At 46.5% G+C, this 16,265-nt stretch overlaps 5 protein-coding genes across 5 annotated transcripts; 3 read left to right on the forward strand and 2 right to left on the reverse strand.

The window, feature by feature from the left end:
- The first annotated feature begins 709 nt into the window (after positions 1 to 709).
- LOC128725987 (cytochrome P450 6a8-like) lies at positions 710 to 2,285 on the forward strand. The gene is made up of 2 exons (XM_053819762.1): positions 710 to 1,802; positions 1,870 to 2,285. Exons 1-2 carry the CDS (start codon positions 710 to 712, stop codon positions 2,283 to 2,285), a joined length of 1,509 nt encoding a protein of 502 aa, XP_053675737.1.
- Positions 2,286 to 3,045: 760 nt separating this feature from the next.
- Positions 3,046 to 4,831, forward strand: LOC128723998 (cytochrome P450 6a2-like). The gene is made up of 2 exons (XM_053817764.1): positions 3,046 to 4,147; positions 4,213 to 4,831. The coding sequence occupies exons 1-2, from the start codon at positions 3,046 to 3,048 to the stop codon at positions 4,641 to 4,643; spliced, it is 1,533 nt and encodes a 510-aa protein (XP_053673739.1). The 3' UTR covers positions 4,644 to 4,831.
- A 728-nt stretch (positions 4,832 to 5,559) lies between these two features.
- On the forward strand, positions 5,560 to 7,220 carry LOC128725988 (cytochrome P450 6A1-like). Its single transcript, XM_053819763.1, has 2 exons — positions 5,560 to 6,640; positions 6,713 to 7,220. Exons 1-2 carry the CDS (start codon positions 5,560 to 5,562, stop codon positions 7,132 to 7,134), a joined length of 1,503 nt encoding a protein of 500 aa, XP_053675738.1. The 3' UTR covers positions 7,135 to 7,220.
- A 1,997-nt stretch (positions 7,221 to 9,217) lies between these two features.
- Positions 9,218 to 10,833, reverse strand: LOC128725990 (cytochrome P450 6A1-like). Its single transcript, XM_053819766.1, has 2 exons — positions 9,750 to 10,833; positions 9,218 to 9,684 (listed from the first exon to the last, which is right to left on the reverse strand). The coding sequence occupies exons 1-2, from the start codon at positions 10,831 to 10,833 to the stop codon at positions 9,263 to 9,265; spliced, it is 1,506 nt and encodes a 501-aa protein (XP_053675741.1). The 3' UTR covers positions 9,218 to 9,262.
- Positions 10,834 to 11,321: 488 nt separating this feature from the next.
- On the reverse strand, positions 11,322 to 12,712 carry LOC128723999 (probable cytochrome P450 6a17). Its single transcript, XM_053817765.1, has 3 exons — positions 12,242 to 12,712; positions 11,824 to 12,205; positions 11,322 to 11,761 (listed from the first exon to the last, which is right to left on the reverse strand). Exons 1-3 carry the CDS (start codon positions 12,710 to 12,712, stop codon positions 11,322 to 11,324), a joined length of 1,293 nt encoding a protein of 430 aa, XP_053673740.1.
- Between the last annotated feature and the right edge of the window lie 3,553 nt (positions 12,713 to 16,265).

Consider the following 16,265-nt stretch of genomic DNA (forward strand, 5'->3'; position numbering starts at 1 on the left):
AATAAATCAAGCCCAATTTAATTTTAAAAAATAGATTTATAATCAGTTTTTAATGTATTTTTTAATATACTTTATAATTTGTCTTTTTTCAGCTTGAATTTTTCAATTTGTATATTAAAAATATATTACAGTGAATTACATTAAATATCTATTCTGTTGGATAAAAATCTTATTGCTAACGATAAGGCGTCTCCATATTTTTATAAGACTTTTTTTTTCAAATAAGTCATAAAAGATTTTTTTGAGTTGTCTACACCTGCTGAGGGCAAGAGCTTATACGTGCTTCACTTCAAATTTCTTTAAGCTTCCAATCTCTACTTACAACTGAACGATCAGTGGTCAATCAAACTTGTCCATTAATCAGTATGGCAAGCGATAACTTGCCGCATATTTAGCACGATCGCTCATAAATTTCCGGCTCAAACCGGTTCAATAGCGCTGATTAAGCCCACTGTCATATCAGCTATAAAAAGGCATCATTCGTGCAAACTAGCTCTCGCGAGTACTCACCATTGTCCGGTTATCACAACGCGGAAAGACGCGATTGTTCGAAATCGCACTCTCGCTCAATATTCCGCCGACCAAAGGAGAGATCACATCGTTTGTGCTAAGAACTCACTCCCCTCTACAGAGTAGATTGAAGGCAATCGTTGCCTTCCACCGACGAAGTAGTTTTAGTGTAAATTCAAACGTGAGCCAGCTCGTAAGCATGTGGCTTCAAGTGATCGGTTTTGTGATCGCGATCGTAGCACTTTGCTACGCGTGGATCAAACGACGGTACCATTTTTGGAAGGATCGATCCGTCGCCTACATTGAACCGAGCTTTCCATTCGGTAACTTCCGCACACTCGGCAAAGTGGAACACATTGCACCGATCACGCAGCGACACTACGATTACTTCCGGCTGCTAAACGTGCCCTATGGCGGTGTGTTTATGCTCACAACTCCGCTGCTCTACATCTTCGACACACAGCTAATCAAAACGTTGCTGGTGAAGGACTTCCACAACTTCCCCAACCGGGGTGTCTACTTCAACGAGCGTGATGATCCGCTCTCGGCACACATGTTTGCCATCGAGGGCCAAAAGTGGCGCACTCTGCGTGCCAAGCTTTCGCCCACGTTCACGTCTGGCCGGATCAAAGCGACCTTTCCGTTGGTGCAGGAAGTGTGTCGACGATTCTGCGATCACCTACACGAGGTACTTCGATCGACAGATGAGGTTGAGGTACACGATCTTCTGTCTCGTTACACGATCGATGTGATCGGGGCTTGTGCATTTGGTATCGAGTGCAACAGTTTCCGCGAACCTGACAACGAATTCCGGCGCTACGGGAAGATTGCGTTTGATAAGTTACCTCACTCACCGCTCGTAGTGTACCTCATGAAGGCGTTCCGGAAGTACGCAAACGCTCTCGGTATGAAACAGCTGCACGAGGACGTGTCGGGCTTCTTTATGCGCGTGGTTAAGGACACGGTCGAGTATCGCGAGCGTGAGCAGATCGTACGGAATGACTTCATGGATCTGCTGCTGAAGCTCAAGAACACTGGCCGGTTGGAGGAGCAAGGCGAAGAGATCGGTCGGTTGACGTTCGAAGAGATCGCAGCTCAGGCGTTCATCTTCTTCACGGCAGGCTACGACACGTCGTCCACAGCCATGTCGTACACGCTGTACGAGCTGGCGTTGAATCCTGTGGCGCAGGAAAAAGCCCGCCAATGCGTTCGAGAGATACTCCAGAAGTATGACGGGCAGCTCACCTACGAAGCGGTGTCGGAGATGGGCTATCTGGAGCAATGCATTAGTGGTAAGTGACGCTATCTTTCGGTGGCATTGTGCCATAATTCATCCTGATAAACATCCCCAATTTCTAGAGACACTACGCAAACACCCACCGGTGGCGATACTGGAGCGAAATGCCGATAAGGACTACCGGCTGCCGGAGAGCGGATTGTTGCTTCGCCGAGGGCAGAAGATCATGATCCCGATCTACGCCATGCACCATGATCCTGCTCATTTCCCCGAACCGGATGAATACCGGCCGGAGCGATTTTCCGCCGAAGCGACGGCTCGTCGAGATCCACACTGTTACTTGCCATTTGGGGAAGGACCTCGCATCTGCATCGGCATGCGATTCGGTTCGATTCAGGCCAAGCTGGGACTGGCCAGTCTGCTGGATCGCTTCCGATTTAGCACCTACGATCGGACGCAAATTCCGGTTCAGTACTCGCGCACTAATTTCATTCTCGGACCAGCCAATGGCGTGTGGCTGAAAGCGGAGGTGCTTTGAGATTACTAAGAAATTCTGAGATTAGATTCGATCTAAATAGATTCTACTCGTAACCCTTTATGCTAAGCTATACTTAATTACACATAAATGTATTTCGTATCATTTGAACCGAGACAAATTCCATCAATTTTGTCTGGAATATGTAAATAGACACTGTTTGAACGATAGAATGCTAGATTACAGCATCCGAAGTCTAAAAAATAAACATAAATAGAGCTTCAAAACACTCAATCTGCTCTGTTATCAAGCAAAATCATGAGCACAATTTGTTAAAGGGTGTGGCTATAAATTGAGCTAACTCAGCGCCTCGATCGCAGTTAAACTCCACTATTACCGCAACAAAACCTTCTTTCACTATCACTCAGCCCAAAGTCCATCACAACCGGCTTCATAAATCAGCATACAATCGACACCAGCAATGAAAAAATGCGTCTTCCGTTCCAGTCATTACGTCACGCAAATCTCACCCTACCGCGGTCTCCAACAGACATCTCATTCTGCAGTCACATCACATCAAGCGGACGTCGACGAGACTCAAAAAAGGGTGGCCGCGTCTGAAACAGGTCCCCCCGTAGTGGGACTGTGCCATTTCTGGGTGGCCTCCAAAACAATTGCATGGCCGGTACTCGGCACACTCGCTTCTCCGTCGACTTGTGAGTGTTCCGCGAGATAGCGCAGGTTGTACTGATCGTCTAGGTCGATTGGAGCACACCCAACCGATAAGGCCAACCGTGGAGTCAGTGCTGTCAGTGTTTCGACGATGGAGCTGGCGCTAACATCGATCGCGTGTCTCGTGATGCTCTGTCTCGGTGTGTACCTGTGGGTGATCCGTCGGTACGCCTTCTGGCGTAGGTATAACGTGCCTTTCGTCCAACCAGTGCTACCGTACGGCAACTTCCGGGAAATGGGAAAATCCATCCATCCAGCTCACCTTAGTCAGCGGTTTTACGAGCAATACAAGAACGCGGATGGGCTCGGATTCGTGGGGTTGTACATCTTTCTCAACCCGGTGTTGATGGTCACAAACCTGCGTCTGGCCAAGCGAATTCTCATCGAAGACTTCCAGTATTTCCCGGATCGAGGCGTTTACTTTAACGAACGGGATGATCCACTGTCGGCGCATTTATTCGCACTCGAAGGTCGTCGATGGAGGGATCTTCGTGCGAAACTCACGCCAACGTTCACGAGTGGCCGCATGAAGGCAGCTTTTCCGCTAGTGCACGCCATCGCCGAGCAGTTTTGCGCTTTTCTGCAAGAACAGCATGGTTCTGGTGAGATTGTTGAGGTAAGAGACCTCATGGCACGTTTCACAACCGACGTGATCGGATCGTACGCGTTTGGGTTGGAGTGTAACAGCTTCCGGGAACCGCACAACGAGTTCCGGCGTATCGGCCGGAAGCACTTTGACACACCACGGAACCACCCACTGAAGGTGTTCATCATGAAGACGTTCCGTGGGCTGGCTAATGCGCTCGGGATGAAGCTTCTGCACGACGACGTGGCTGCCTTCTTCCAGGGTGTCATCGAGCAGACGATCGAGCATCGTGAACGGCACGGCACTAAACGAAGCGATTTCCTCGACCTACTGATAAGGCTGAAGAATACCGGCACACTTGAGGGCTCGGGAGAGATAGTAGGGCGGCTGTCGGGTGCGGAAATTGCCGCCCAAGCGTTCATTTTCTTCACGGCCGGCTTCGAGACGTCTTCCAGCGCGATGACCTATACGTTGTATGAGTTGGCGCTGAACGAGGAGATTCAGCGACGAGCGAGGGAGTGCGTGTTGGAGGCACTCGATCGGCATGACGGTGTCCTGTCGTACGAGTCCTCCAAAGGGATGCTCTATCTCGATCAGTGTATCTACGGTGAGTGAAGTGCGATCTCCTCGCGATGACTTTCGATAATCTTGACACGATCATTTCTCCCACAGAAACGCTTCGTAAATATCCACCTGTTGCCATACTCGAACGGACGGTTGCGAAACCCTACCGAATCCCAGAAACCGACATCCTGTTGCACCGCGGCATGAAGATCATGATTCCCGCGTATGCTATCCACCACGATCCGAATATTTATCCCAACCCAGGCACGTATGATCCGGACCGGTTTACCCCCGATCGGATGGCTAGACGTGATCCTTGCGCATATCTGCCCTTTGGCGAAGGTCCTCGGATCTGCATTGGGTTGCGTTTTGGTATGATGCAGGCCCGGATTGGGCTGGCCTTGCTGCTGAAGCACTTCCAAGTGCTGCCCTGTGAAGAGACGGACGTGCCACTTAGCTACTCTCCGAGGGCGTTCGTGCTAACACCAGTCAATGGTGTGCGGTTGCGGTTGGTGAAATATGATGAGCCCCTCAGCTAGTTTTATTAATGGCATTGTAGGAATGGTTTCACATTTTCTCAATAGCCTATTGTGCTATTAAATGTGGCTTTTTAAAGTCGTATTACAAAAAAACCACAACAAACCAGTGAGCATATGCGGAAAATTCATTATTATAATTATATATACACAAGAAAATTACTCTTATTATAGTATGATGATAAATAAATTCCATAGCCAGTTGTTTTTCAATATTAGCGAAAAAGTATGGAAACATTTTATTTTATGACTGCACGTGCAATCTACAAACAAGTTGCGCACCCCTGACATACATCGCATCCATCCATATGCAATGCATAATAATTATGAGCTATTTAAGAATATGTAATCATAATTATTATAATTTAAAACATATTCCGTGATGTTATTTGGTTTAAATTTCATTTACATTTCAATTCTATAACTTTTCCTAAATATTGTTCGATTGTCGATCGATGCAGATTGCTTAAGCAAATATAAAAAGCATGTTTAGCATTTTAGCGGAAAGAAATGGGTCACTTTTTTTACCTATTATTTAATCAGCAATATTTTAAAAACATATTTATCAACTTGCAATATTCTTTCAAAATAATAAAAATATATAAATTTGACCGAAAGAATAGCGATGAAGGGACAGTGTGCAATTGAAAAACGTAAACATTACACACACTAGCATTCCTGGACGAATGAAAAATATTTAAAAAAAAACCGACTCAAAACAAGGTCACATCAAGCAATTAGAGTCTTGTAGCGGCACTGCTACCAGATGTGAGTGAAAAATCGCAGCGTACAAGCCTCAAACAAAGATAAGTTTAATTTACTATGGTATATTTCCCTTACAATCCATCTGTCGTGATTATTCGCAGCGGTTCTGACGGTCGCGCTGCGCTACAGTCATCACTTTTAGTGCCGGAGAAAGATGCTGATCTATCTCTTGCTGATCATCGTAACGGCCTCGATCTGGTATGTGCGCAGGAAGTACTCGTTCTGGGCGGACCGGGATGTGCCCTACGCCCAGCCTCGCTTCCCGTTCGGCAACATCCAGGGTATTGGCCGGCGCCTGCATTCGTCCCAGGCGATGATGAAGCTCTACAACGAACTGAAACCATCCGGAAAATCTTTCGGTGGAATCTACTTCTTCACCAACCCGGTAGCGCTGGCACTCGATCTGGACTTTGTGAAGAACGTGCTGGTGCGTGATTTCGCACACTTCCACGATCGAGGCGTGTACTACAACGAAAAGGACGATCCGATTTCGGGACATCTGTTCAACATCGAGGGCTCCAAATGGACCAACCTCCGCAAAAAGCTAATCCCGACGTTTTCGTCGGGCAAGATGAAGATGATGTGTCCGATTGTCGTGTCCGTTGGAGACCGGTTCCGAGAGTGCCTGGAGAAATGCATCGCCGTGGATGCTGAGGTAGAGATGAAGGAACTGCTGGCCCGGTTCACCACCGACGTGATCGGAACGTGCGCTTTCGGTATCGATTGCAACAGCCTGAACGATCCCGATGCCGAGTTCCTGCGGATGGGTCGAAAAGTGTTCGAAGTGCCTCGGGGTCGTATACTGAAGTTTTTCTTTATGGCCACGTTCAAGGAATTTTCCCGACGGTTGCACATTAAGGGCACGAGTGACGACGTGTCGAAGTTCTTTTTCAAGGTTGTGCAAGAAACGATCGAGTACCGCGAGAAGAACAACGTGCAGCGTAACGATTTCATGAACCTGCTGATGCAGCTGAAGAACAGCGGCCAGCTGGACGATTCGGGCGAGGACGTAGGAAAGCTCAGTATGAACGAGATCGTGGCGCAAGCTTTCGTGTTTTTCCTCGGAGGCTTTGAGACGTCCTCGACGACTATGTCGTACTGTTTGTACGAGCTTTCGTTGAATTCGCAGATTCAGGATCGAGCCCGGCAGTGTGTGCTGGATGCGGTGCAGAAGCATGGAGGACTCACCTATGATGCCCTAATGGACATGCCCTACATCGATCAGTGTATTAACGGTACGAATGTGATCAAGAATAACACTAGGAGAACAAAAAATCACTAATGGTCATGCATGCATTTCTTTGTAGAATCGCTTCGAAAATACCCACCAGGAGCTAATCTCATTCGGCAAGTCAGTCAGGACTATCGCGTACCGGGCACGAATGTAGTCTTTCCGAAGGGGATGAACGTCATGATCCCGGTGTACGGTATCCAGCACGATCCGGAAAATTATCCCGACCCGGAACGTTACGATCCCGATCGCTTCTCACCGGAAGCGAGCCAATTCCGTAAACCGTACAGTTTTATCCCGTTCGGAGAGGGACCACGAATTTGCATTGCTGCTCGTTTTGGTATGCTTGAAGCTCGGATTGGCCTATCGGTGCTGCTGACGCATTTTAGATTCGCTCGATGCTCGAAAACGAACGTTCCGTTGGTGATTTCATCGCGCCATGCCGTTCTCACGCCGGAAGGTGGATTGTGGCTGAAGGTTGAGAAGCTGATGTCATAAGCGCCATATAAAGTGACAAAACATGTGAATTTCAAGCATGTGACATGATGCCATGATGCACTCTAGATGTGATTATTTTAATCCTGCTATCAGATATCTTTGAATAAATTTTAATCAACTGTTTTCAATAGTTATGGCTTGTGTTTTTTCTTTGTACGCGTAATGAACTTGAGGCTTATGAAAACTCTGTGCATAATAGAAACAGGCAGGAACAGAGCCTTATTATGCATGACGGCCTTTTGAACATCATTAATGGAAGGGCTTCGTCTCCTTGATCACGAGCATCACCCTTTGAAGGTGACCAGAACCGGGAGGCGAGCGTAGTTGATCTGTGGATTTGAAACACATATCCCTATCATTTGTATTTGAGCATTCGAACGAGTTGGATCGTACAAAACGTGATCATGTTCGCGTCGGAGATACTTTTAATATTGATATTGCTAGTCGCAGTGTTGTGTATCGTTTTTATTCGGAATCATTATTCGTTTTGGGCTCGTCAAGGTGTCCCATTCGTACCGGCCCTGTTTCCTCTCGGTAATATCCAGCATTCGTCTCATCTGATGCTGGAGCTCTATCGCGATCTGAAGGGCCGACACCCTTTCGGAGGATTATTCCAATTCATCGAACCAGTGGCCATGATCACGGATCCAGAGATGGTGAAAAACGTGACAGTGAGAGATTTTCGTCACTTCTACGATCGTGGCGGGTATTTCAACGCCGAACACGATGTCCTCTCTGCTAATATGATCAACAGAGAAGGCAAACGATGGACAGCGTTACGCCACGCAACTAGTCCAATCTTCGCCAGCGGCAAAATAAAGGCGTTCTTTCCTGTGATGGTGCATATGATTGATTGCTTTCGGGAGCATCTCAATGCGAAACTGAATGCGGAAAGTGATAAGATAGATCTGAAGGATGTGCTTGGTCGGTTAAATACGGACATTTCTACACGCTTTCTAACCGGTGTCGACGGAAACTGTCTCACCGCTCCCAATGGTGGTCTGTACGGGGCGTTATGTCGTGAAACATTCCGCATTCCGAGTGGCTGGAAGCTTTTCTTCATGACATGCTTCCGTTCGTTGGCCAACAAGATGCGATTAAAACAATTCTCTCGCCAGTTTACCCAATTGATGCTGGAGATCGTGCAAGATTCAATCGACCATCGAAGGCAGTATCCCGACGCTAATCGACGAAGCGATCTTATAGATCAACTATTAAAATTCCCTGGGGTCGATGGAATTCCTCCGTTGACAGCTGCAGAAATTTCGTCGGAGCTGTTCCTTTTTTTCGCTGCAAGTGAAGGTACGGGCATCATGATAACCTACTGTCTTTACGAGCTAGCACAAAATCCCGATATTCAGGATCGAGCAAGGCAGTGTGTCCTCGACACAGTTGCTAAACATGGCGGACTTACATACGAAGCAGTGGCTGACATGCCTTACATTGAGCAGTGCTTAAACGGTACTTCTTATTTCTTCAGTCAACAAATTGCAATTGCTAACTCACACTTTTGTTCGTTTAGAAACCTTACGAAAATACCCACTTGCGATAAACCTCATTCGTGTTGTTACCGAGGATTATCCCGTGCCCGATTCATCAGGTGTTGTGCTACGGAAGGGGCTGAATGTCATCATACCGGTATACGCGATCCATCACGATCCTGAATACTATCCGAATCCTGAGCTTTTCGACCCGGAACGGTTCTCCCCGGAAGCATGTAGGCAGAGAATTCCGTACACTTTTTTACCGTTTGGCCAAGGACCTAAAATTTGCATGGGCTATCGTCACGCGAGGGTGTATTTGCGGGTAATGCTAGCTATGTTGCTGCATAACTATGAATTTAAATGTTGTCCCGAAATGCGCGAATCGCAATCGAAATCGCACACCGTTATGAAACTGGACGGAGGTTTATGGTTCAAGGTGAGCAAAATAGAGTAAGGAACGAAAAAAACTACAAGAGAAGAAAATTAAAGGAAGTGAAATAGATACTGAGACAATAAGTTTTATTATGTTCCCTTTCAAATACTAAAAATGTTGATCAAATCAACGTACCCAGATAATCAAGGTAACTAGAGGTAGTCAGAGGTACAAAAGAGGTTGCAAAATATTATGATTTGCCATCTTTGTCTTAAGGCTTCGTAAGGCGTTCCACGTTCAACCAAACATCGCCGGCTGGACCATGCAATAGATTGATAGGGTCGATACGCAAAGGACGCTGTGCTTCGCACGAGTCCATAGTAAAGTTGTAGTTCCGTAACAACATTGCCAATCCGAGACGCGTTTGAAGTAATCCAAATCGCATTCCTATACATATCCTCGGGCCTTCACCGAAAGGAAGATAGCTGAAGTTATTTTTCGATTCGTTTTTATCCGCAAATCGTTCCGGTTTGAAGGCTTCTGGGTCAGGAAAAAATTCGGGATCGTAATGAAAGGCCAAATTTGAAATAATCACCCCAATTCCTTCGGGTAAAATAGCTCCGTTCGGAAGCCGGTAAGCCTGCGTTGTCATGCGATGCAGTGAGGCCACCGGAGGGTACATACGGAGGGTTTCTGAAATCAATCACAATTGTTATCGGTTATGAAATGTGGTATTTTACTTGGTGCTTCTCTCCTACCATTGATAATACACCCCAGGTATTCCATGTCCATAACAGCATCGTATGAAAGCTCATCGTTATGCTTCTCGAGCACATCCTTTACGCATTGCCGTGCTTTCTGCTGTACTTCAGGGTGCTTTGCCATCAAATGTAAGGCACAAGTCATCGTGGTGGTAGACGTTTCGAATCCGGCAAAGAAAAACACAAACGCTTGGGCAGCAATTTCCTCAAAGGTGACACCTTCGCCTTCGGTCACTCCATTCTTTTTCATCATATCGATTAGCAGCTGCATGAAATCATCCCTTCGAATAGCATTTTTCTCTCGGTATCGGATCGTGTCATGGACGACAGAAATGAAGAAATCCGAAACGTCTTTGTCGTTAAATCGCACTCCGAGAGACCTCGCTTGTTTCCGGAACATCATCGCAAAGAACACCTTGAGTGCCTTTAGCTTTGGTAGATTAATCATTCGTTTTCCCATCTGCCGGAACTCAGATTGCGGATTTTTCAAGCTATTACACTCGATTCCAAACGCACAGGAGCCAATAACATCTGTTAGGAAGCGTGCCAGCAGCTCTTTGATATCGATAAGTTGCGCTCCGGTGCATTTTTCCTCCATGTACTGATCCAGTTTTGTCCCCACATCTACTATCGTGTGGAACATAGCTTTAAGCTTGCCAGACGTGAACGTCGGCGTGAGTTTTGCCCGCAGTTCGCGCCATCGTTGACCTTCCATGAAAAACAGATTGGCAGACAAGGGATCAACCTCCGCATTGCTGTATACACCTCGATCGATAAAACAATTAAAATCCTTCACCAGCACCGATCGAGCGAATTCCGGCGACAGAACCAGCAGCACAGGATCGCGGAAGAAATAGATGCCAACGTAATCGCCTCGATGCTTAAGCTGTCGGTAAAGTCGGTCGACGATATGTGCAAAATGAATGGTCGGTTTCAGTGTGTCACCAACATTTCCAACCGGGAATGTTGGCTCCAGATAGGGAACGTTTAATTCTGCCCAGAACTGGTAACGGCGCATGAAATGCCTGTAAACCCATAACAAACCGAGGCTGACACAGAGCACGAGAAAAAACAGCCACATGATTTACGTTTATACAACTCTTCGACCGATACTAATCGTAATCCTAGCAACTGAAACCAATGCAACATTCACACTGGAGGTGTTTCGAGATCGATTGTTTCGCATATTTATCGGAGGTAATCGCTTTTTGATGGAAAACTGATAAGAACAGAATGGATTGAAACAGCGGCTATCATATCGCTATGAATATTTTGTTTATTGACGTTAGCTTGTTTACATTTTTCAATGTCATAACATCACCTGCCACCTTGCGGGAAAACTTGAAACTTATTTTTAATTTAAAACAATGGTTATCAGTATTACATAAATTATGTATTTGAACTAAACAAAACCATGTAATTTAAAAACAAATTTCATAGAATACATTACTATTGAACGTTCGTATTATAATTCCACAAATTGCCCTTCGGGCATAGTTCGAACATGTCATTCTGCATTTATGATTTCCGCCGTACTTAGTTCCCATATTTTTTTAGGAATCAATAATTTCATTTAATTTGTTTGTTTCTCGATTTTTTTATACTTTTAACTTCTAACCAAACTTCATCAGCTGGACCATGCATCAAATTGATAGGATGAATACGCAAAGGACGTTGTGCTTCGCACGAGTCCATCGTAAAGTTATAGTTTCGTAACAACATTGCCAACCCAAGCCGCGTTTGGAGCAATGCAAACCGCATTCCAATGCACATCCGTGGTCCTTCACCGAAAGGCAGATAGCTGAAGTTGTTCTTCCAATCCGTCGTGCCGGCAAATCGGTCCGGTTTGAAAGCATATGGATTTGGGAAATGCTCAGGATCGTAATGGAAGGCCAAATTCGATATAATCACTCCAATTCCTTTCGGTATGATTGCTCCATTTGCAAGCTGGTAGGGTTGTGTAGTTTCACGATGAATCGATGCCACCGGAGGGTACATACGGAGGGTTTCTGAAACCAAAACAGAGTTATAGATTTGCATCGATGGAAATTAAGAGAGACTGATGTTATACCACTGATGATACACCCCAGGTATTCCATTTCATTAACAGCATCGTAGGAAAGCTCATTGTTATATTTCTCGAGCACATCTTTCACACATTGCCGGGCCTTATGCTGCACTTTGGGATGCTTTGCCATCAAATGTAAGGCGCAGGTCATCGTGGTGGTAGACGTTTCGAACCCGGCGAAGAAGAATATGTAGGCTTGAGAAGCGATTTCTTCAAATGTCAACCCATCCTCCTGATTAGATCCAGTCTTTTTCATCATATCAATTAGCAGCTGCATGAAATCATCCCTTCGTGAATTAGTTTCCTTACGGTGTCGCATCGTATCCTGCACGACCGAAATAAAGTAATCCGATACATGCTTGGAGTTGAATCGCACCCCCAGCATCTTTGCTTGATGTGGAAACCTTATGGCAAAGAACACCTTCAGAGCCTTGTACTTTGGCAGATTGACCATCTGCTTGCCCATTTGCCGGAAATGGGACTGTGGATCGTTCAAGCTGTTACTCTCGATCCCAAACGCCCAGGAGGCGATAACGTCGGTCAGAAAGCGAGCCAGCAATTCTTTGACGTCGATTAGCTGCACCTTGGCACATCTTGCTTCCAAGTACTGGTCCAGTTTCTTGCCAACATCCACTATTGTGTGAAACATTGCCCTAAGCTTTCCGGACGTGAACGACGGTGTCAGCTTCATCCGCAGTTTGCGCCATCGATCTCCTCGCATGAAGAACACATTCGCGGCTAATGGATCGACTTCTTCATTGCTGTAGATCCCGTGATCCGTGAAGTAGTTGAAATCACTCAATAGCACCTTTCGCGCGAATTCTGGTGAAGTCACTAACAGCACGGGATCTCTTAGTAAAAAGATACCGACGTAGTCACCATGATGTTTCATTTGTCCGTACAGCCGCTTGATAACGTGCGCGAAGTGCGTTTTTTGCTTTAAACATTCGCCGATGTTTCCGACAGGGAAGGTCGGCTCTAAAAAGGGTACACCTCGTTCCAGCCAAAACCGGTACTGCTGCTTAAAGTGTCTATAAATCCACAAAAATCCAATGATAAATCCGAAGAGAGAAAACGCCAACCACATGATTACAGATTTCGACCAACTGAACCGCAACCCGCGGCATTGCACAGCATTTAAACCAGAGTAAAGTGCCACTGTTGGTGTTTCGAATTCAATTGTAATCGTCATTATTCGTCACCAATCAATTATGATAAGTACGAAGGGTAGGTAAGCCGCTTCGGATTTTAGCAAATTGTTGGTCTTACTTGTAATATGGCTACGTGACACTATGAAAAAGTTTACTCGGTTTTTTCGCCCGCGTCAAACTGTACTGGAAATCAATGCGTTCAGTGGTCATTTGAAGCTTATTACAATATTGTTTCCGTTCATTACTGTTAAAATTTATTGCCATAAGTGTCCACAGGGACTTAAATTAAACGTTGAAGATGTTACAAGCTTACAAGTAGCATAATTTTGGTACAAGCTGTACAGGCTTTCCGGTGCTACAGCGACATCTAGCAGATTTATTACAAAGCTCATTACATAATTTAAAAACATTCATGCGCTTCTACGGTCTTTGTGCTGATTATTTAGCATGAAAACAGAATGGACGGAAACCACGGTTAGGTTTCTTCCACTGTTTAAGATTGCTTCAAATGCCATGATTATTATACGCGCAGAATCAGAATTATCCACTCAGTGATTTAACAAACCGTGCACGTTGTCGATACTGGCCAATCGAAGATCTGCTCCAATGATGTGTACCAGCTTTTCATCAATTTGGTTTGATGTATTTTGAGCCCATTCAAGCTTATCTTCTAAAGGAAGCTGAAGCCTTTCACGGTAGGTGGATTCACGGCTTTACACAAACCCAAACTGAAATCCGGCCCTTTAATGTCCTGCAAGATTGTGTGTCCCCCGGGGATGCTCAAGCACTCGTGTCCTCTTGTAAACATAATCGTTCGGTCGAGCCGTTGCTTATTCAATTCACCCTCGACAATTCGTCGTGCGGAGTTTCTTTCACCCAGCGGCACGTTCGCGTAGGCTCTGGAAGTAAAAGCTTTCGTCTGTTTTCAGAAATTGGGTTAATCCCGCCACAGAACCAAACACTTTGCTGCCGAAACGGTGTTGAAGAGGAGCTCCGTCGAACTACAAAAAAAAAAGACACGTGTACGTGCCTCGCGCTTCCTGCGGCATTACCTTGCTTGGATCGGCTGCAACTGTTGCACACCACGAAACAACCAAGTTGTCCAATCATGTCCAAACACAACCACCACGGTGGCTTGTATTCGAACGACCTGTACCGCTGCCTCAGGAAGGACGTGTTGCACTCACGTGGAAGCGAGTTGGCGAAAGTGAAAATTGTTTATCGCAGGCAGGGAAAACGCTCAAGAGCGCAAGGACGACAACCTGTTCCGGCTGGTTCGAACCTCGTTTAACCTAATTTATATTCGGGCGCACCTTTCACTCGACGAATCAAAAGGACTTTCCCAAACGTCGGGAGGGTGTTGGTCGCGATGGGGAGCAAGAGAGAGAAAGAGAGAAAGAGAGCGAGAGGAAGCTTTTATTTACCGTCCTGTCGATAAAGGCAATCGTTATTCGATGAGAAATGGCACTCACCGGGCGCGTACTGGGGCGGCACGTACCACGGACAGGAAGCGTCCAAACATCGAAGCCCACCCCCACTCGGAGGTCCTTTTTCCGGCTCGGCAATCCGTTTGTTATTGATGTATTTTAGCGAGCACTAACACGAACCACCCACGTCACGGGCGGCCGATCCTGCTCGAGCAGGGCTCGCTTACGGAAAGCGTACGCGATAAATTTAAGCCTCCCCGTTCGAGGTGAGACAGCAACAGGGGCGACTTGAATCGGTCGAAGGTAGCAAAATTTAAGATGCCACTATCCGGGACCGTTTGCCTCGATTGGGAATTGACACGGCTCGAGGGAACTGTTTCGGTGTACGTGCCACATCGCTAAGGGGTGGCCTCGGTTTGGCCACCGTCAGGACTTTCGGTGGCGATAAAACGAGGGTAATTTATTCGCCACGATAGCGCGTCTCGAGGCAGTTGAAGATTTGCGATTGAATGAATGATCGATTGACGGGCGAGATGGGAAGGATTTGTCAAGCCGATGCGGGACGAAAAACGACGGCACACGAATGACGCTTTTCTATCACACGCTGCCCAATGTCCAAAAGGATCCTGCCGAAACGTTGATTACGGGTATCGTAAATCATGCCTCGGGTCTACGTCTCGGTGCTGTATCGCCGGTAGCGGCCTTTTAAAACTGATTACTTCGTAGATTGTGTGAACGTTTTTGCCCCACCGTGATTAATGGTACTGAGCCCGACGGGGTGCCCATTGTCAGTGGCTGCGAATGTGGCGCGAATTGGTTGTCTATTATCGGTGGTCGTTTTTTTTCTTTTCGCCCTTTAAACCCTTTTAAATACGAGGGGCTTTTTATGCAGCAAACAAAAAATTCCAGTACATACTCACACATTTTTCGGTGCACCTGTGGTGTCCTTTATCACCACGCGGCGTGTGTGAGCTAATTAATTTTAAGTGCGCTATCTTTGCCCCACAGCAATGCCTGGCAGCGGAAACCAGCGTGATAAGCGCGTGTCCTACGATCCGGGATAACAGGCTCATCCGAGGTTTATCCGAGATAACCGACAGCCTCGGTCAGTTGGCCCCGTCGGTGCGACAAAAGGATGCACCTGAACGCACTTGCACTCAGGCTGGTACCGGCATCGTCGTAATTGAAAAGTGCCGCAAAGAGAGAAACACCACACTTCCCTGGACGCCCTTTTTTGGAAGGCGGGTTGTGAACAAAATTACCTTCACTACCAGGTGCCGGTGAGCTTCGGATGCCTCTGAAATGGGCAGACAAGCGCCGTGCAATGGGCAGACGTGTCCCGGATGGGTGCCTTTTGTCGCCGCAGTGCTGCAGTAATTAGCTTCCACCGACGGATACCTTTTCTAAAGATGACAAGGTTGTAACGGGTGAGATGAGTTAGTCCACCCTTTGCATCAGGTGTGCGAGACTGCCAGACCGTAATCGGATGTTTCCGGTGGAAAGAAGCTCAAAATCCATCACTAGTTCCGTGGTATACGATGTAGAAAATTGTTTCATTTTTCACTACAATGTTGTGCACAAATAAACCAAACCAAAAAAAAACAGATGTGAATAAATCGAATAAACCCTCTCTGCCACCGTGTAGTGCAAATTGTTTTTATGCTAAAAGAAAAACTAATCGCCCACCGGTGGAAATTCTATCCCCACGCGTCCCAGCGATGCGGCGGATTTCTTTACACCCCGTGCGATTTTCCTCACGGCGATGGGTTGGGGCCGAAAAAGAGAAAAAAAAACAAAATAGCAAACACATTTCAAACCCGTCCACTGGCGCAGATAATGGTTTTGCCACGGGGCCGGCACACGAGAG

Source organism: Anopheles nili, chromosome 3 (assembly GCF_943737925.1).
Source record: "Anopheles nili chromosome 3, idAnoNiliSN_F5_01, whole genome shotgun sequence".
Lineage (NCBI taxonomy): Eukaryota > Metazoa > Arthropoda > Insecta > Diptera > Culicidae > Anopheles > Anopheles nili.

Coding starts and splice junctions, on each gene's coding strand:
- LOC128725987 (XM_053819762.1), top strand. CDS start 710: ATGTGGCTTCAAGTGATCGGTTTTGTGATCGCGATCGTAGCACTTTGC. Junction 1,803..1,869: donor TCTGGAGCAATGCATTAGTG/GTAAGTGACGCT, acceptor CCCAATTTCTAG/AGACACTACGCAAACACCCA.
- LOC128723998 (XM_053817764.1), top strand. CDS start 3,046: ATGGAGCTGGCGCTAACATCGATCGCGTGTCTCGTGATGCTCTGTCTC. Junction 4,148..4,212: donor TCTCGATCAGTGTATCTACG/GTGAGTGAAGTG, acceptor TTTCTCCCACAG/AAACGCTTCGTAAATATCCA.
- LOC128725988 (XM_053819763.1), top strand. CDS start 5,560: ATGCTGATCTATCTCTTGCTGATCATCGTAACGGCCTCGATCTGGTAT. Junction 6,641..6,712: donor CATCGATCAGTGTATTAACG/GTACGAATGTGA, acceptor ATTTCTTTGTAG/AATCGCTTCGAAAATACCCA.
- LOC128725990 (XM_053819766.1), bottom strand. CDS start 10,833: ATGTGGCTGTTTTTTCTCGTGCTCTGTGTCAGCCTCGGTTTGTTATGG. Junction 9,685..9,749: donor CCTGGGGTGTATTATCAATG/GTAGGAGAGAAG, acceptor GATTGATTTCAG/AAACCCTCCGTATGTACCCT.
- LOC128723999 (XM_053817765.1), bottom strand. CDS start 12,712: ATGAAACATCATGGTGACTACGTCGGTATCTTTTTACTAAGAGATCCC. Junction 12,206..12,241: donor CAAAGTACAAGGCTCTGAAG/GTGTTCTTTGCC, acceptor CATCAAGCAAAG/ATGCTGGGGGTGCGATTCAA. Junction 11,762..11,823: donor CCTGGGGTGTATCATCAGTG/GTATAACATCAG, acceptor TTTTGGTTTCAG/AAACCCTCCGTATGTACCCT.